The following is a 21,080-nucleotide window of genomic DNA, read 5'->3' on the forward strand; positions in this document are numbered from 1 at the left end:
TCCCAGATGTTGAATGATGAGCATTTTTTCATGTATCTGGTATTAAGTCTTTTTTAGAGGTTTGGTAGAATTCAGTTGGGAAGCTATCTGGTCCTGGATATGTGTTTGTTGGCAGTGTTTTGATTACTGATTCAATTTCTTTACTATTAATTAGTCTGCTTAGATTTTCTGTTCATTCCTGATTCAATCTTGAAAATTTGTTTATTTCTGAGAATTGGTCCATTTCCTCTAGATTGTCCAGTTTGTTGGCGTATAATTGGTCACAGTAAGTCTCTTATGGTCTTCTGTATTTCTAAGTTATGTCATGTAGTTACCTCTATTAATTTCTGAATGTATTTATTTGGGTCCTCACTCTTTTCTTCCTGACGATTCTGGTTAAGGTTTTATCAATATTCTATATTTTTTAAAAGAAGCAGCTCTTAGTTTCATTGATCTCTTGTATTGTTTTTATAGTCTTATTTTCAATTATTTCCACTCTCATCTTTATTATTTTTTCTTTCTAATTTTTTTTCCTTTTCTAGTTCCTTTAGGTATAAGGATAAATTGTTTATTTGATATTTTTCTTGTTTGTTGAGGTAAGCCTGTATCTCTTAACGCTTTCCTCTTTGAAATGATTTTGCCGTGTCCCATAGATTTTGAAACATTGGGATGTCCTTTTCATTTTTCTCCAGGTTTTTTAGATTTTCTCATTGATATCTTCATTGGTTGTTTAGTAGCATGCAGTTTAGCCTCCACATGTTCTTTTTTAATTGATGTTTTTTATTCTTGTAATTGATTTCTAGATGCCTGTACCATTGTGGTCAGAAAAGATGATTTTAATCTTTTTAAATTTAATGAGATTTGTTCTGTGGCCTTCCATGTAATCTATTCTGGAAAACATTCCAAGTGCATTTAAAAAGAATGTGTATTCCTTTGGCTTTAGATACAATGTTCCATACATATTTATTAAATTCATTTGGTCCAATGTTCCTTTATTGATATTGTGTCTTGATGATGTATCCATTGACACATGTGGGACGTTAAAGTCCCCTATTATTATTGTATTACTGTCAATTTATCCACTTTTTAAAAATTTATTTATTTGTCAGAGAGAGAGAGAGCACGAGCAGGGGAGCAACAGGCAGAAGAAGAAGCAGAACTAGATCCCAGGACCCTGGGATCATGACCTGAGCTGAAGGCAGATGCTTAACCAACTGAACCACCCACGTGTCCCAGAATTTATCTTTTTTTTTTAAAGATTTTTTTATTTACTGGGACACCTGGGTGAGCCTTGGGCTCAAGTTATGATCTCAGGGTCATGGGATGGAGTCCCACTCGGGCTCCCAGCTCAGCAGGGGACCTGCCTGCTTCTATCTCTTCCCACCTCTGTTCATGCTCTCTCTCTCCCTATCGCTATCTCTCTCTAAAATAAATTTTAAAAATCTTTAAAAAAAAGATTATTTATGTGTCTGAGAAAGGGAGGGAGAGCAGGGTTAGCCAGAAAAAACACAAGTGGGGAGGGGGCAGAGGGAGAGGGAGGAGCAGACTCCCCATTGAACAGGGAGCCTGATGCAGGGCTCAATCCCTGGACCCCAGGATCATGATTGAGCCAAAGGCAGATGCTTAACTGACTGAGCCACCCAGGCACCCCTCAATTTATCCTTTTATGTTAATACTACTTTTATATGTTTAGTTGCTCCTATGTTGGGTGCATAGGTATTTACCATTATTATATCCTTTTATTGGACTGACTCCTTTATCATTATGTGAGGTCCTTATTGTTTCTTGTTATTGTCTTTGTTTCGAAGTCTATCTTGTGTGATATAAGAATTGCTAACCCAGCTTTTTTTTCTTTTCTTTTCCATGTGTGTTGAACATCTTTTCCCATCTTTTCACTGTCAGACTGTATATGTATAAAGTGAGTCTCTTATAGGCAATATAAATGGGTCTCAGTTTTTTTGCTTTTTTGTTTATTTGTTTTTCTTTTTTTCTTTTCTTCTTTCTTATTTGCTTAGTCACACTGTTAGAAAGGGCTGGCACCTGACACAGCTGATTGAGGGGCCTGGGTAGAAATATTAAGGGTATGCTTTTGGACAGGAGGAGTCCCTAGTGTCGCTGGCTGTATGGTTTGGCCACAAACATTGCAGGCATACTGGTGGGCAAGGGCAACCACCACAGGAGTTCCTTTGGAGGGATTCTAGTCCTAGTGAGGCCATCCACTGAATGGGGTAGTATGGGAGCCTTTGGGGGGATATGGATCCCAGGTGAGATGGTCCACTGGATTTGGTGGTCCATAATCCAATTTGCAGATGTGCCAGATCCAGCTAAGCCTGCCTGGTGGGTGTGGAGGTGTGGGAGTCACTTTGGCAGTGACCCATACCGATCAAGGCCTTCTTCCAGGTATGGTGGGGCAGGTGCCCCTTTGCGGTTCACTGGCCTCAGTGTAAGTTGCCTTTGGGGTGTGGCAGGGCAGGAGTCCCTTTAGGGGCATCTGCCAGGACACAAATGTTGGGCAGGTGGGTCTGCTAGGAAACGCCAAGTTGGGGTAAACAGTGCTAGAAAAGTGGATGGAGACTGTGAGACTTGGAACCCAAAACATAAGGGCAGCTAGGCAAAAGGTAGGAAATAAAAATGGTGCCCAGCAGCTCTTCTGTTTCTGCCTCTGGCGCACACCCAAAAAGTAGTCATTAAATCTTCACGTATGGGTAAGCACTATTCAAACTGCTGCCCCTCTGCTGGGTCTCAGTGCAAGTGAGTTTTTATGAGCCCTATCAGAGCAGAGTCTTATTTTCCTATAACCCTTGAGCTCTCCCAGAGTTAAACCCCACTGACTTTCAATGCTCCTGCTGGTAAAACCCGCTAAATTTCAAAGCCACATGTGATGGGGACTCATCATGCCAGTGCAGATCCTCAGGGTGGGGGGATGCCCACTGCAGAGACTGATCCCCGCACTCTTCACCAAGGACTCCGTGCCTGCGAGACCTCTGCCAGTTGTGGGTCACCAAACTGGGGTTGTGGATCCAGACCGGGCCACGTCTCGCCCTTTCTACCCTTCTTGCTGTGACTTTTTCTTCGTATCTTTAGCTGTGTGGAGCTGTTCTAGTCTTGAGGTCATTCTGCACATGTAGTTGTAGACGAGCTGAGTGCAGCGGAAGGTCAGCTCTGGACCCTCCTGCTCCACCGTCTTAGTACTGACCTCAGAATTCTCTTCCGTTTGTTATCTCGTACCAAGGAAAGGGGGAATGTTTATTTACAACGTCTAAGGATATTCACTTATACCATAATCTCTAGGAGACTGAGTTTGGATAAACAAGCTTTAGCTTTCTAAAACCTAGAAAGTGGAACTTAAAACCATTTTTATGTTATAGAAATCAGGACCAATACTTGAACCTTTTAACAATGGCTGAAGCAGGCTAGCTCTATGACTGATTCAATATGTTTTATTATACTTTCATAAACTAAATTAAAAATCTATTTTTCTCTATTAGCCACATAACAGGATTATAACATTTAAAGCATTCATTAATGATGCCAAATGATGTGAAATTCACTGTGTTGTCCTTTGAAATTGAGGTGCTTATATCTATAATTCTTGTGTTTATACACATTGCTGTTTTTAATTAAATATTTATATATTTTTGTATAAGTAATGTCCTTTGTTAAATGTAAAAATACAGACTCACTCTTTTGGCATTTAACTTTAATGAAATCTATGGCTGGCAGTAAAAAGTCATAGTAAAAATGACTCCAATTGTTTCCCTCTCCTTGAAAGATCCTAATTATACATGTGTCATAATTTCCATGTTATCACATAGATCTCTTTTGTAAATTATATTTGCTCCTCTTCTCTGATTGGATTGTTACTCTATCCATCCAGCGCATTTAGGGCTACAGAAGGTAAATTTTTACATGTAGCCTTAGGAGGAGCCACAAAGTAATAATGGTTGTAAATAAGGGAAGAGCCTCATAAAACATAGGGCAGAGCAACACTTTTTAAATGTTAATGACTTATTTTATTCCTAAGTTTACGCCTATTAATTGCTAGGAAACAAAATTCCAAATCTAGAAACTGAACAGGCTACCTTGTCAAACTTTGATAATCCCTTTCAGATTTCTTCAATTCCAAAAGAGACAGCATTTTCATATGTCATATAACACACTGGGTGGGGAGACTGGGGTTCAAGATCGGTAACAGAACAAACAGTAATTGCAACTTGATTTCAAAAAATGAAATACATCTCCAGAAAAAATTATTCCTGCTTAGTGTGTATTATCAAACTGGTTAAGTTAGATTATGTATCTGATGCCTGGCTATTGTGGGGTGAAAAGAAGAAGACAGTTACAGAGCATAGGTTTTTTAGGCAAATGACTTTTATTAAATATTTGGTAAAGTAAACCATGAAGAGATCACAGATAGCCAGAACAGCTGGTGGTTAGGCTGTATTTTAAGGATCTTCAGGCATTATGTTATTGATCCTCAGATCAGCCCTATGGGGTGACTACAATTTACATCATCATGTCACAGGGGATGGCACAGAAGCATCCAGTTCTTCAGTCGAAATGACTGAGATCTAGTGAATACACAAGGTAGCCCACTCTTCTAAGAATAAAATATGGAAACAAAATCTTAGCTGAATCTGCAGGCTGGAGCCAAATTCACACCACCCAGCTCCAATCAACTAAAACACAGCCAAACCACAAACTGGCAATTGAGAAATAAATGCTTATTTTTAAACATCGTGCAATCCTGTATTGTTTGTAACACAACATCAGCAATTAGTTACAGTTGCCACTTACATATTATATGAAGTTGATTTAGAATATTCACATAATTTCTCTAAATAAGGATGAGGAATAAGTACAGAGAATATAAAGAATCTATCTTCAAAGAGATAAATGTATAGAAAATATGAATTTATTTTAGAAATAACTATCCAGTTTAATCTCTCTCCCTATTATGATTGAATTAGGGTAGAAATATCTCTAAATCATGACCAAAGTATTAAATTTTGTACTGAATTCTGGGAATCACTAGCTGTTTGCTCCACACAAATATCTTTATACTTTTAATTCTCATTTTCTTCACTTTTAAGAATTTATTTTCACTGAAAAGTATTTTTAACATGGTAGTAACATGACAGAGGAGGTGATGTGAAGAATTTAATAAAACAAGATCTCTTCCAATATATCTGGAATCCAGGTGAGGAAAACAATACACAAGAAAAAGTGTCAAAGGACACTGGTTATTATTCGATGAAAAACCTATCTCTACTAAATAAGGAACCTAACCTTTCATAGAGTTGCACTAAAACAGATTCTGAAGATAAACTTTGGTTCCATTCTCTGAGGACGTGGAGCATATGTGAATGGCTCTTCTAGAGCAACCCTGTGGTTGTTGCATGATAACCCTGAATGCCTGTTAACCAATTAGTACATTCAGCTCCAAATGGATCCCTCATTGCCCTGTTCTCAGGTAATGGAGCTAGGTCTATAAACTTTTTTCTCCTGTCAGCTCACATGAGGTCGAGTTATATGGATAAAAGGCAGTGGAACAAACAATCCTATAATTTGTATGGAACCAGAAAAGACCCTGAATCACCAGGGGATTGTTGAAAAAGAAAACCAAAGCTGGGGGGCATCACAATGCCTGACATCAAGCTATACTACAAAAGTACAATCATCAAAACAGCATGGTATTGGCACAAAAACAGACACATAGATCAATGGAACAGAATAGAGACCCCAGAAATGGACCCTCTACTCCATGGTCAACTAATCTTCAACAAATCAGCAAAGAATATTCAATGGAAAAATGGTGCTGGGAAAATGGTCAGCTACAGGCAGAGGAATGAAGCTGGACCATTCTCTTACACCATACACAGAGATAAACTCAAAATGGATGAAAGCCTTAAATGTGAGACAAGAATCCATCAAAATCCTAGAGAAGAACATAGGCAGTAACCTCTTCTACATCGGCCACAGTGATCTCTTTCAGGACATGTCTCTAAAGGCAAGGGAAACAGAAGCAAAAATGAACTTTCAGGACTTCATCAAGATAAAAGGCTTTTGCACAGCAAAGAAAACAATCAACAAAACTAAGAGCAACCCACGGAATGGGAGAAGATATATGCAAATGACATATCAGATAAAGGGTTGGTATCTAAGATCTATAAAGCACTTCTCAAACTCAACACCCAAAAGACAAATAATCCAGTCAAGAAATGAGAAGAAGACATGAACAGACACTTCTCCAAAGAAGACATACAAATGTCCAACAGGCACATGAGGAAATCTGCAACATCACTAGCCATCAGGGAAATACAAATCAAAACCACAATGAGATACTACCTTCCACCAGCTAGAATGGCAAAAATTAACAAGACAGGAAACAACAAGTGTTGGTGAGGATGTGGAGAAAGGGGAACACTCTTCTACTGTTGGTGGAAATGCAAGCTGTTACAGACCCTCTGGAAAACAGTATGGAGGTTCCTCAAGATGTTAAAAACAGAGCTACCAGCAATTGCATTACTAGGTGTTTATCCCAAAGATACAGACATAGTGAAAAGAAGGGGCACATGAACCCCAATGTTCATAGAAGCAATGTCCACAATAGCCAAACTGTGGAAGGAGCTGAGATGTTCTTCAACAGATGAATGGATAAAGAAGATGTGGTTCATGTATATGATGGAATATTATTCAGCCATCAGAAAGGATGAATACACACTATTTGCATCGACATGGATAGAACTGGAGGGGATTAAGTAAAATAAGTCAAGCAGAGAAAGACAATTATCATATGGTTTCACTCAGATGTGGAACACAAGGAAGAGTGCGGAGGGCCAGAGCGGAAGGGAGGGAAAACTGAATGGGAAGAAATCAGAGAGGGAGACAAACAGTGACGACACTGGACTCCAGGAACCAAACTGAGGGTTACAGAAGGGAGATGGGTGGAGGGATGGGGTAAATGGGTGATGAAAATAAAATAAAGTAAAATAAAAATTCTAAAATAAAAAGAAAAAAAGGCAATGGAGAGACACTGCAGCAAAAAGGGCTCTTCTTCCTGTTTTCATGGTGTTTTCAGGGTATTTGGCCTCTGGGGCTTGGTTGCCAGCTGCATGCAGCAGGAAGTCCTGTGTATTCAACCTCCAGAAGTTTGGTGGCCAGAAGCAGTCAAAGCTTCCTGCCCTCTGCACTGTGTCTCCTAATAGGGTGGCAGGGAGTTCTTCCTGCCTGCCAGTCACAACTTGAGATCCATCCTCACCCAGTTCAGGTGTAGACGGTGGAATTCCTCTGTCCCAGGCCGATGCCGTGAACATGTCTGCCATGATGCCGTATGTAGCCGCATTGTCTTCAATGACATCTAAATCCCGTCTTCAGAGAGTAGACCAGGCTTCCCAGTGATCTCTCCCTTGGGTACTCTCCATTCATCCTAATGTATTCTGATAATTTTATCTTAGTAGCCTTTTCTCTTAGTAGGCTTTCCCTTACAAATAGACGATAATTTGTTTTACCTCAGACTTCCCTTGGTTTTTGTGTCCTGACTCAATCCTGACTCAATCCTGACTCATAACCTTGCCACCCTCAATTGTTCAACCCTCATTTGTAACCCCTTTAAGCGCTAGGACAAATCTATTCATTTGGAATTCTTAGTAGAAATTTTCACCTTATCGAGGAACTTACAAAAACAGTGTTTGATATTATGATTTGTAATTTAAGCAGAATTCATTTTAATAAATGGCAAAAGCTTGAGAAATGCTATGTACCTGAGTATTTATGCTTTAGATTAGTATGACACCAACACGAAGGGTGGAGGCTCAGGTACGCTTTGGACTTTGGGAGATTATGAAGCATCACTGCAGGTTCATCCTTGTAACAAAGGAACCATGCTAGTGAGTGCTGCTGATGACAGGAGAGGCCATCACGTGTGTGGACAGGGGCAATTGTACCTTCCTCTTAATTTTGTTGTGAAAATTGCTCTAAAAATAACATCTTAAAAATATTCTGAGAAAGCAATTATATGGCTTCAGAAGAAACGAGAGATAGTTCTTTAGATGGTGACAGAACATTATACCAAATTAGGTAACGAATGCCTGGTGCTTACAAACATACGGTTTTAATTCTAAGCAGGATTCATGAGAAACTATGTTTGAATCGACGATGAAAAATGGACAATTCTTGTCACTCTCTGAAAATACTGATGATCTGAAATACAGAAATTACATCTCATTAATTTAGTAATACATACCATAATATTTTGATGGATAAATAATTTATTTCGACTAATAGTGATATATCAACATCTAAATATTTCCCTTGTCACTGTTCTATGAAAACACTACAACATTTGTGTTCATCTAATTATTCACATTTTAATGTTTTTCCATGTAAGATTAATTCTTTTAAGTCATAAAATATAAACATTCTCAAGAAACTTACGTTTTGGAGAAGAAAGTTAAGCCTTTTGGCCACACGGATGAAGTATTACTCTTAGAGATTTTAACCCATGAAGAACGAATGAAGAAGTTCAACAAATACTATGAGAAAGCAGATTTTATTAGAAGTCAAAGAGAAGCTCTTATACTCATTTGAATTTTGTAGTAACAATAAAGTTAATTCTTTCTGACTTTATAGTATCTGTCTATCTATTTTGTATCACACTGGACACACTGCAAAAGTATCTTACTAGGACTAGGAAGGAGGAGAAACTGACAAAGATAACAATTTGGGGTTTCTGATAAGTGACAAAAGGTTAAAAGTACTTTGTGAAATATTTACATTGGAAAAAGTCCTCGAGATTCAAGTAAGAAGCAGCACCTTGTAATTTTCTTGTGTAGGACAGTTCCTATGCCTCTCCCCCTGTCACCCTAGCTCAGGGATCAAGAAGAATTGTAAATTTTACATTTGGAAAAGCTGCAAATAGCAATGGTGCTGGTCCACAGGGCATATTTGATTAGAAGTTGGGAAGGGGGCAAAATAGTCCATTGATTTTCCAGCTCAAAGTGCTAATTTTGCTCGGTCATATTTTATGACCGAGCAAAACTGAGGAAAACTCAGGCTTTTATTAGTCAGAGCTTGTAGTCTTTGTGTCAAGGGCTCTGACTCCCATAAATACAATGGGAAGTTACTGTAAGGGAAAATACAACAGAAGAGTTGGCATGAACTCTCTACACACTCTTGGCAGAGGGGGAAAATATGTGTATAGGTAGAGGAGACCAAGATGAACCCAGTAGAAAGTGAAAGCTGAAAGAGACTTGAGAACTGCTAATAAATTTATGAGCACTCCCCTCACACACACACACACACACACACACACACACACACACACACACCACACGGCAGAGGGTGAAAGCCCAACTGACTTGCAGTGTCAAACACAGACTTTTAAAAGAATTAGTGAGCGACATTTAACCTTCAAAATCACAAGGATCATACCCAAGATAGGCTAAAAAAAGAAAAAAAAATTAAACAATAAGAATTTGGGAAGTCTGAATGAAAATATCAGAAGGCCAACTTCAGAGGAGAAGATTCTTCAGTAAAGTTTATGCAACTTACAAAACATAATAAATCTATGAAAAATCAAAGAGAATGCATGTTTATTGAACAATATTGTCAAGAACGTCTACAAAAAAAAATCCTTGAAAAGCAACTGGAAAACGTCTTCTGCATTAAAGGAAAAAAACAGGTCAATAGAAACTTTTACTGGGAAAAGAAAGAAGTAGTTTTAAGTAATATATATATTTATAAGCATACATATATATGTAAATTATATAAAATTTTGTTCAAATAATTAAATGAAAATATGATGGCAGCAATGTAGTGAGTAGGATTTATGAACAGAGAAATAAAACTATATGAATAGACCACAGAGAAATTCTTGCTTTATACATATCAGAAATTAAAAATTCAATAAATTGGCTCTACAGAAAATTTGAGATGCAGAGCAAAAAATTGATGAAATTGAAAAAAGAGTAAGAGTATTTATTCACCCCACAGCATGAGAAAGAAAAATTAACAGAGTTCAGAAACCTTCAAACACTATCAGGAAAACAGGCATAGTTCTAAATACAATCTGAGAAGAAGAGAGGCAGAAAAAACCTCAGAAAATCAACCTTAAGTCACAATGTATGAACAACCTCTATCATTTATAAACATTTATAGACCTTAGAGTTTTAGCAAACTAAGAGATGTGCACATGGAAACCCCATCTCTGGCGCCTGGGCGGCTCAGTCGGTTAAGCATCTGCCTTTGGCTCAGGTCATGATCCCGGGGTCCTGGGATCAAGTCCCGCATCGGGCTCCCTGCTCAGCAGAGTCTGCTTCTGCCTCTGCCCCTCCCCTTGCTTATGCTGGTGCGTGCTCTCTGTCTCTCTCTCTTGCAAAAATAAATAAATAAATAAATAAATAAATAAATAAATAAATAAATCTTAAAAAAAAAGAAGTTAAAAAAAAGAAATTCACATCTCAGGACATCATACTGAAATGACTGAAGATCCCTTGAGAACACACTTGTACACTGCTGTTGGGAATGTAAATTGGTCAGCAATTACGAAGAAGAGTATGGAGCTTCTTCAAAAAGTTAAAACTACAGTGATGTTTGAACCAGCCATTCCACGTGTTGGAAAATACATAAAAGAATTGAAAGCAAGATTTCAAAGAGATAACTGTCCACCCATGCGCACTGCAGCATTATTCACAAGAGCCAAGTGGTAGAAGCAGCCCGCATGTCCACTGGTGGATGGACGGATTAAGAAAACAGTATGCATATAACAATGCAATATTTTTAGCCTTGAAAAGGAAGGAAAGCCTGTAACATGCTACAACATGGATGAAATTCCAGGATATTATGCTAACAGAAATAAGTCAGTCACACACACATATACACACCCAAAAGCGTATGCTCCCATTTATGTGAAGTATTTTAATAGTGAAACTGATAAGAAGGAGAATGGTGATGACTCAGCCTTGAGGGGAAAGTGGAGGAGGGGAATTATTGTTCAATGAGTATTGAGTTCCAGTTTTACAAGGTGAAAATATTCTAGAGGTCTATTGGCAACAATGTTATAGCTAGCCCTCTAAACTGTATGCTTTAAGTTGATGAAGATACATGATATAGTTAAATGTAATGTAAGAGGTGAGGTAGTGTATGATTTCCACTATATGCAGTCTGGAGAAAAGGAAACTATACAGACAGTAAAAAGATCAGTGGTTGACAGGGTTTAGCGGGGAAGGAAGGATGGATAGGTGGGGCACAGAGGATTTTTAAGGCAGTGAAATATCCTTTCTAACTCCATAATTGTTGATATATGTCTTTACATATTTCTCCAAATTCATAAAATGCACAATATTGAGAGCAAACTTTAAAGTACACTATGGACTTTGGGTGCTAAAGGTTGTCACTATAGGCTTATCAATGGTAGCAAATGAATCACTCCACTGAGGGATATTGGAAGTGAGAGAGTGACATCATGAACACAGTGTAGGAAAAGACATGCACGATGGGTGTTTCAGCTGGCTTCAGTGTGACATGGTTGAAAGTACAGGTTTCCCGCTCTATCTGAAAGCAGAGTGCTCCTAGGAAACTTTTTCCTGAGCTGAAATGATGTAAATTGAAGAAGCAATTACCGTTAATTTATATGGAAAATTTGTCGAGCATTCCCTGACCCAAAGATAGCTTCTCCTAGGCTTTTCTGATACCTTAAGACACATCTTATTAATGGATAAACACAATAAACAGAGCTGAAGCATAAACCTTCAAAAACACGGTTGAAAGCTACACTTGATACTGGGATGCTGAGTACAGTTTCTGAGGAAGGAACCTGACAGGGTGACCCTCACTGTTTAGGGCATGCACTACCTCTGTAACAGCAAACCTAGCACTGAACACAGTTCTCGCTCTTCACCTTTCTTTCATAAACCAAAAATCCCCTTCAGATTTCTTTTGTTCAGCAAATACTGAGACTTTCATAAAAGCAAAGTGACATAAAACAAATTTTTGAAAAATTTTAGCATACATGTAATAATTGGGGAAAAGAGCTATGTTAGTGGTAATTCAATGTATTTTATCAGAAGTCAGAATTAATTTGAAGTAGATGGCCACCAGTTAATAATATATGTGTGAAGAGTGCCATCAGCAAGATGGAGGGTAGAAGTTCCCAATGGTCATTACCCCACAAAAAACCGTAAGAACAATAACCAAACAACTTCAAAATAAAAATGGCTCAGGGAACGCTCTAGATAACAAAGAATCATCAGCATCCAAAATCTTTAAAAAAACTTACCATACTCAACACCCCAAAGACAAAAATCCGGTCAAGAAATGGGCAGAAGACATGAACAGATATTTCTCCAAAGAAGACATACAAATAGCCGACAGACATATGAAAAAATGTTCAACATCACTCAGCATGAGTGAAATACAGATCAAAACCACCATGACATATCACCTCACACTGGTCAGAATGGCTAAAATTAACAACACAGGAAACAAGAAATGTTGGTGAGGATGTGGAAAAAGAGGGTTGGTGGGAATGCAACCTGTTGGTGGGAATGCAAATTGGTACAGCCATTTTTAAAAACAGTATGAAGATTTCCTCCAAAAGTTAAAAATAGAACTACTCTATGACCCATCAATTGCATTCCTGGGTATTTGCCCAAAGCATACAAACACAGTGATTCGAAAAGGTGCTTGTCCTCCATGTTTATAGAAGCAATGTTTATAGTTCTGCAAAAGCCAAAATATGGAAAGAGCCCAGATATCCATCAACAGATGAATGGATAAAGAAGAGGTATTTATATATGAGATGGAATATTACTCAGCCATCAGAAAGAAAGAAAAAGAAGGAAATCTTACCATTTGCTACAACATGGATGGAACTAGAGTGTATTATGCTAAGCGAAATAAGTCAGAAAAAGACAAATACCATATGATTTCACTTGTATGTGGAATTTAAGAAACGAGACAGATAAATATAGGGGAAGGAAGGAAAAATAAAATAATATGAAAACAGAGAGGGACGAAAACCATAATACCTCTTAACTATGGGAAACAGACTGAGGATTGCTGGAGGGGAGATGGGTTTGGTGATGGGGTAACTGCATGATGGGCACTAGGAAGGGTACTTGAAATGATCAACACTGGGTGTTGTATGCAACTGAGGAATCACTGGATTCTTCCTCTGACACTAATAGCAATATGTTAATTAAATTGAATTTAAAAAATTAAAAAAAGAAAAAAAAGCCAAAAAACAAAGAAGCATCAAAAACCTGGGGGAGCTAAAAAATCCAGGATTGCTAAATAAAGTAAAGAAAGCATTTTACCTGCATGACCCAAACCTCCAGTTGAGAGCGGCTCTGCACCTGGAGGAATTCACTCAGAGGGAGTCCCACATGGAGAGAAGAGGAACAGGAGAACCCAGCAAGCTTTACCTTTGTGGACATCGACAGCTTTTGCAACAGAGTCGCCCACTAATGCTGATCCCGCTTGATGGAGCAGCACAGAGTGCCCCCACCCCCTGCATCTACTCCCAGAGGCTGGAGCGGTTGCTGTGGGGAGACTGGCCTTTAGGGGCCCCAGTTGCTGCTCTTAGGGACTGGGCAGCATTGCACCTCACCATATACAATATGAGAGCTGTCTCTGATGTTTGGCCACCCCTGGTCCCAGGTTGGGGCTTTGATGTAACATTACCAGGGCAGCATCTGCTGGCCTGAACGCTGCCCCCCCCCCCCCAGGTCATAAGACATGCTTTGATTGCCTCTAGTGGTGCATGTTGCTGCTTCCCTGTGCCCCTCCCACTGGGATCCATGTCGTGACTCTGGGTCTTCACTGTAAAGGGTGCTCCTGCTGCCCTGAACCCCACTCCCAGGCCTGGATTCTGAACTGCCATTGCTAACACCAGGTTGCTGCTGCGTGGACACTTTCTTTCACCTATGGCAGCTCAAGGTTCTGACCCATCATTGCTAGAGCCAAGCTCCCACAGCCTTGAGTCCCATCTCATAGGATCCATAGCAGGACTCTGAGTCCTCATTGGTGGTACTGTCCTGCTGCATCCCCAGATGCACTTTCAGCTCCCATTTCACAGCCTGCTCTGTAGTTTTGTCACTTATACTCAAAAGGAAGAATGTTATAAACACATGGGCTGAGTAGCTTCCTTCTCAAGGAGCTGAATAGAGAAGAGCCAATTAAAGTTATAGAAGGAAGAAATGATAAACATATTTAGCTGAAAGGTGATTACGATGCATGTATAGTCGAATAACTCAAGGTAGCACCAAATGGATCAATACCCTAATATCCAAGGGCAGTATGATAACTCTGAAAGAGAACCACAATGAATGTACTGTTTGCACAAAGGATGGTTTTTTAAGTATGAAATTGACATAAAAATACATAATGAGGTTAATGAAACAGATTAGATAGTGCAAAATATACCCACATATATATGGAATGGAGATTTCAAGAAGGATGCAAAGTCAGTTAGTGGAGGAAGTAAGATCTTTTCAACAAATGTTGTGGATGAGCTGTGGGTATTGTTTGTAAGTGATGAGTCATTAAATTCTACACCTGAAACTAATATGCTTTATATGTTAACTAACTGGAATTAAAATGAAAACTTGAAAAAGGAAAGAAAAAAATGAAATTGTTTTGGAAACAATTAGTATCAAATAATATTAATATTTATATACCTTATAGTATATAAAATGCTAATGCTAAAAATTGCTCATACATAAATGTAAACTATAAAATTTCAAGGGTATATATATATATATATATATATATATATATAACATTACTTAAAGTGGGCCGGAGGTTTCTTAGATAGAATACCAAAAGCATGATCCATATAAGAAGAAACTGATGAAGTATAGTTCATCAGGACAATTTCTATGCTTTGAAGAAAAAAGAAAGCTAAATCATAGACTTCAGAGGAAATATTTACAAGTCATACATCTAATAAAAGACTTGCTGCCTGCATACATAAAGAATTCTCAAAATACAAAAACACACAAACAAACAAAACCAAGATATTTCAATAGTTAACTTCATCAAAAAACATCTATGGATGGCAAATAAGTACAGGAAAAGATGCTCGACACTATTAGTTTTAGGAACATTCAAGTTAAAACCACTGCAAATCAACTTCCTGTTCTGGAAAGATAGAGAAGATAAACTTTTTGCTATTCTTCCCAACAAATAGAGCCAAAACCCCTGGACATTACATACAAGACATTATAAGAAGATTCAGAAAGATGGTGTTGACAGAAGCAGGCATTCCAGACCCAGGAATGACATGGCAGTGAGCGCCCTGGAATTTCTCTTTACCTCACATAGCCCAGACTGATGCCAGAGAGGCTGGCAACCCATAGACACCAACGGGGACAGACAAAAGTCCCCAAAATATTTTTTCTCTCCAGTCAAAATAATGAGAATAAGGCATGCTAGGAAAACAAAATTTTTAGACCCTGAATTCATTATTCCAATAAACACCCATTGACTCTCATACAAAAACATCACTCAGGAATGGAGGGGAAATCAAGACATCCTGCAACAAAGAAAAACTATGAAAATGTGTCACCACCAGACCCACTCTGAAAGAACTGCTAAGGGGGATTATCTAAGCAGAAATTAAAAGATAGGGGCGCCTGGGTGGCTCAGTTGTTAAGCGTCTGCCTTCGGCTCAGGTCGTGATCCCAGAGTCCTGGGATGGAGCCCCGCATCAGGCTCCTCCGCTGGGAGCCTGCCTCTTCCTCTCCCACTCCCCCTGCCTATGTTCCCTCTCTTGCTGGCTGTCTCTCTCTCTGTCAAATAAATAAATAAAATCTTAAAAAAAAAATTAAAAGATAAAAGAGAACAAAAGAAAGAATAAAGCTATCATTAGGTCTAATGGACTTCCCTTCACCTCTTGTGTTGTTTAAATTGTTTGATAGTTGAAGCAAAATTATCAGTTGAAGTGAAATTTTAACATCCATGTGATTTTCAATGTAAGTAGAGAGATATTTAGGAAAATTATAAATAAGACACAGTAAAGGAAGGTAAGTCTCTATATTTTACTTAAAGTGCTGTGGATTGTGATAGAGTGTAGACTGTGATATGTGTATATATGATTATCTGTATAAAGACATCTAATATCTATTTTATTTTATATAAAGCAGATTAGAGCATATATGACATATATATGTTTATATATCTAAAGTTACTTATGAAGAAAAGATCTACTTTGGTATAAATTATACTCCATCAGTTAGGTGATGATGCAGAAAAGTGTATCCTTGAATTTTATCTCACAGCATCACAAACAGCATCACAAAAAATGAATTCCCAATGGGTTATAAACTCTATTTAAAAGTTAAAAAATGAAGAAATAAAGAAATAAAGAAAAACACATAAATCCTAGAGCGTAACAGGAAATTATATTCGTGTACTTTGACTAACTTCTGAAGTAGGTCTAAAACAATCACCAAAATGACAAATTGGACTAGAGTAACATTAATACATTTTCTCATTAAAAGACTCCAACTTCGGAGTAAAAAAGCAAGTCACAGAGTCAAAAATCTATTTGCATCTTATAAACTCAGAAAAGAGCTCATATCCAAAATAGGACAAGGACTGGAAACATTTGAAATCTTACCATGTCCTCTTCATCTATGGAGAGCAGGTTAGAGTTCTTAATAGCACAGGACATTGAACTCTCATTCCACGTTTTTTTTTCAGTGCTGATGTAATAGCAATTGTTAGAATGCACAAGCCACTCTTTTGGACAACAGTGATAAGCTGGAGAAAGATTAGGAGATATTATCCAAACGAACCTTGAATATTAACAAATTCAAATTCATTTACATACTCGCGTATGTATACACATATGTGTGCTTAACATAGCCATGTACACTCACAGGGTGAATTAAATAGAACAAAATATGCTTACACACACTCAACAGAGAATGGTTAGCCTATCATTCCCTAACATATGTGCTCATATATAGCAAACACATAAAAATATCCATCTCTACATGTCCTGAGAGTCACTGAACGAAACCACTATTTAGAATAGTAAAATGATATCTCTTATCATGTTATAGCAGGAGGAAATTTGAGACAATGTGTAACAATGGACATGGGGATTTGAGTATTTCCTCAGATTGTTACATTAGAAGTACCACTCTCCTATAATCATTATTTCTGAAAGTTTATTAGATGATTTTCTAATTTATTTTCCTCAAAAGAATATATTATCATCTTTTCCTAGCCCAAGATAGAGATAAAATAGAAACTATACTAATATCAGAACTTTGAAAATGATGTACGTTTCTGGATCCTTGTTTCCACGGATGTTTGGTTCTGCTCCGGTCCTTCAGTAACTAGAAAAATTAAAGCAATCATCATTAAAAACTTAATACTAAACTAAATAATTCATGATGTGAGTTTCTTAGTTTGAAATTTGGGGTATTGTTTAGAATTAGAAAATTCTGTAATAAAATTGATTTACCAGGAAGTAGTTAATGAAGTAATGAACATGTGGGGGAAGATATTTTGAAAGTCCAAAGAACCAAATCTCACCACTTCTTGTAGTATTTGGTTTACACAATCTCAAGAATTAATTTGTGCATTTCTCAATAAGGTCTCCGCTATAACTTTTCTTTGAGTTATGAAATCTGAACATATTTGTAATACACACTACCATTATTGTTATTTCTAATGTGACAAATTCAAAATACCCATTCCAAACTAAGAACATATATGCATTAAAATGAGATAATACAATTCCATAATGTTACACGATATTTTGAGGCACTGATGATCATTAAGGCGAAAAATTTCCTTGTAGTCATTCCAACATTTACTTACAGGGAATAACAGCTATTGTGACCACAGTGGACATCAAGACAAGACAGATGATTCCCAGGATCTCAGCAATGAGCTTTCCTGGACATGAAGGTAAATAGTAGGAAGAGAAATGAAAACACTGAAAAAGGACCGGCAGAAACAATCCTTTAAGAAATTTACATCCAAGAGAACCAACGATGCTCAGGGAGTCACATATAAAAATTTGGACCCCAAACCCATATCTACCATTGCAATCTTCTCTCAGAATATACCATTGCATTTGCAATGATGTTGGTGAAGACTAATTACAACAATGCCTGAACAATTAGTCCTCAGATTTCAATTACAATACCGTACTTTTACTTCATGCTCTGATCATCACAAATGAAAAATACGGGAGATCATTCCCTACTCATTTTCTGCACCCCTGCATGCCAACCGCACATCATAGTGCAGCTTATACCGAGTATATATTAAATGTTTTACCTTTGCAGTGGGAGTTCTTGCCATTCCCTTGAAGATCCTGAGAAGCAGTTTGAAGATTTAATTCTGCATAGGTTATTTCCTGCTCAGTTACTGAAGTGGAACTTTTAGTGCCCTTAGCTTTCCTTTGCTGTCTTTTCGAGTTCTTGACAATATTAAGTTCTGCATAGGTAACTCCTTGGTTATTCATCTCTGCAGCTGAACAGTGTCAGGCACAGTGAACGGAACGGTACTGAAGGACTCGATGAATCGTGTATGTAATGACAAGTTTTCTAGGGCAGTCACACTGGGTGGAGTGTGGGGTGAATGAGTTCATCTGCGGTTGAAACAATGTAAATCTGGTACTAGTTTCCTTAGAGTTTTGAAGAAGCATTTTATGATAGAATAAGTGGTTTTACAATGATATTCTGCATTTAACACAATAATATTGGTTGGAATAGGTAAAGCAATACATTAGTGAAAGAGAAAGACATTCATGAATAATATTGTCCTTATTAATGTAAGGACAGATTCCACAGAAGCATGTCAACACTATTAGAATAACTGGTTTAAAATTAAAATGCTGTTTTAGAAAACAATGCTGCACAAAATTTTGACAATTGTAAAATCCATATTGGTTAAAAATTGAGTGTTCTAAGATTGAGGATACTAGTTTTAGCACAAATAGGAATTTCCTGTAGTAAATGACTTTTTTTTTAGGACTTGCATTTCTTTCCTAAAAGGTAATGCAGTGCTATCAAGTGAATTTTTATTTTGAATACTTGCAGAGTTCTGAGTAATTGTTAAATTTCAAAAGAAAGATTTTATACGTTGAAAAATGTCACATGACACATAAACTTTTCCGAATTTAAACCATACCGAAAACAAAAAAAACAATAAATATTTTTTAAAGTACTTATTTAGTACCAGAAATTGACAATTGATTTAATGATAAAGATATGAAACCATGAAATGAAAAATAAAGGTGTAGATCATTTATGGAAGAACACTGTTGGTACAAACCACAGAAAGATCTATGAATGTCAAAGACAGTGAGGGTAGCTTTAGTTGTATAAAGAATTCCAATAAACCAAATCAATGTAATTTCGTAATGCTTAGTCAATGAGCTCTGCAGTCAGTGAAAACTGGAATTACCCCTGGCTCTCAGATTTACAAAGTATGACCTTTAAGAAGTTACTTCCTGTCTAGCTATCTAGTTTTTACTAATCTAAAATGGGAATTATAATATGTGAAATATAATGCACATTAAGCACTTAATACTCCATCCAGCTTTTCTAAGCTCTCAAATACATCAGTTATTTTATTTATTTTTAACACAATAGCCACATTATCATTACGGATTCATATCCTTTAGACCATGTAACATAATTCATTAGACAGGATCGTCTTTCAGTATTAAATACCTTCTTTTGCTAAATTTTGTTCAATTTTTTAAGAAGTCTTTTGATTGTTTATAATCAACTTATGTTAATATAAGTTAAGTTAGCATTTTGCACAAAGTACCTCATCTTGCTTTTTATAAAAAATCAAACTGCTTTCCTTCATGTAAGCAAATGTATGAGGAATTACATTTGACTGTTGTGATTTGATGGATTCCCTTTAAGAACCTATTTTTAAAGGTTCCGTTAAATATAAAAAATAAATCTAATTATCTCTATAACTGATGACAAGTCCAAATTGAGTTTTCTTGTCTTGATGCTTATGGGATCTCACTTGAATTATATTGATTTGCAAACACAATTATACCTGTATACATATACTTAGTTACTTCTCCATAGGCAAGTATTCGAATATTTCAATAAGTTCTCCAATGTATTTCAAATTCATTTTTGTTTGTCGCTCTGAATTGTTGGAATTAAGATACCAATGTGATTTGATTGCATATTAACTGTGCCTCAGTTCCATCCCATGCAGCATTTGTAATCTCTCACCAAATGAGGTGGCTGGAGAGAGACAGCAGAGTAGTGACACATACCTTCTGTTGGTCAGAGAGTCCGGCATCTTCCAGTGGGAGATCAGGTTACCCTTGTAAACAGACAATATCTGTGGTCTTCACAGACTGCCGGCTCTGTGAAAGTTCAGAGTGAGGCAATAGTAGAAAAAGTAGATTTCTCATCAATGTGTCACTTAAAATTTGAACAGGAAATTCTTACACTTGGGCTATTTTGAAGACACTTTATCTCATCACACACCTCCAGAATGTCCGAGACTTTCAGCTTATAGTGTGTCATTTACTTTGTCCCTTGGTAAGTACCTCTGAGAAATGTTTATGTTCCACAAGATATTGGGGTCAGAGATTTGACCACCCAGGGTGTTAACTTGCTTCTATCTGAATCACAGACACTGAGAACCTAGATCTTGTGAGAAATGTCTTAGATGTTTAAGTTTTACTTTTAGACTAGGTTGCTAAATCTTGGTATTAAATACTTCTTTCTCATGTTCTTGCTATGTCACATCTATTATACTGAAGTTATTTTAAAATCATGATTCCAATAACAGATATTTAACATTTGGCACAAATTTTGAAGACTTGTTATAATCAATTTTATTGTCACTGTCACAATGACATCAATTTCCATACTTCTCAATTTTTCTACCTTACTTTTTAATATACCTGTGATCAATTTTATAATTTGTAAGTAAGTTATTTAGGTTTCTGCTAAAAAACCAAATGCCTGTGGGAAGAATACAACATTGAATAATACTGAATGACAGCACCATGCCAGAGATTTGAATATTACATAATTATTCATATATTATTTATTCTTCCTCCAACGATAACTAGTTTATATTTTAATAGGAAT

At 37.1% G+C, this 21,080-nt stretch overlaps 1 protein-coding gene across 2 annotated transcripts; it reads right to left on the reverse strand.

The window, feature by feature from the left end:
- Nucleotides 1-5,831: 5,831 nt before the first annotated feature.
- LOC103669129 (NKG2-A/NKG2-B type II integral membrane protein) lies at nucleotides 5,832-18,520 on the reverse strand. 2 transcript variants are annotated; one of them, XR_005837859.1, is made up of 7 exons: nucleotides 18,280-18,520; nucleotides 17,815-17,892; nucleotides 17,274-17,327; nucleotides 16,601-16,743; nucleotides 8,416-8,513; nucleotides 7,241-8,181; nucleotides 5,832-5,983 (listed from the first exon to the last, which is right to left on the reverse strand). XR_005837859.1 is itself a non-coding variant. In XM_008697444.2 (6 exons), the coding sequence occupies exons 1-6, from the start codon at nucleotides 18,464-18,466 to the stop codon at nucleotides 8,055-8,057; spliced, it is 687 nt and encodes a 228-aa protein (XP_008695666.2). In that variant the 5' UTR covers nucleotides 18,467-18,520; the 3' UTR covers nucleotides 6,678-8,054. The 2 variants fall into 2 exon arrangements, 1 of the variants encoding a protein (XP_008695666.2); XM_008697444.2 differs by lacking the exon at nucleotides 5,832-5,983 and having other exon boundaries at nucleotides 6,678-8,181.
- Nucleotides 18,521-21,080: the final 2,560 nt, after the last annotated feature.

This window comes from Ursus maritimus, unplaced genomic scaffold (genome assembly GCF_017311325.1).
Source record: "Ursus maritimus isolate PB19 unplaced genomic scaffold, ASM1731132v1 scaffold_26, whole genome shotgun sequence".
NCBI classification, from domain to species: Eukaryota; Metazoa; Chordata; class Mammalia; order Carnivora; family Ursidae; genus Ursus; species Ursus maritimus.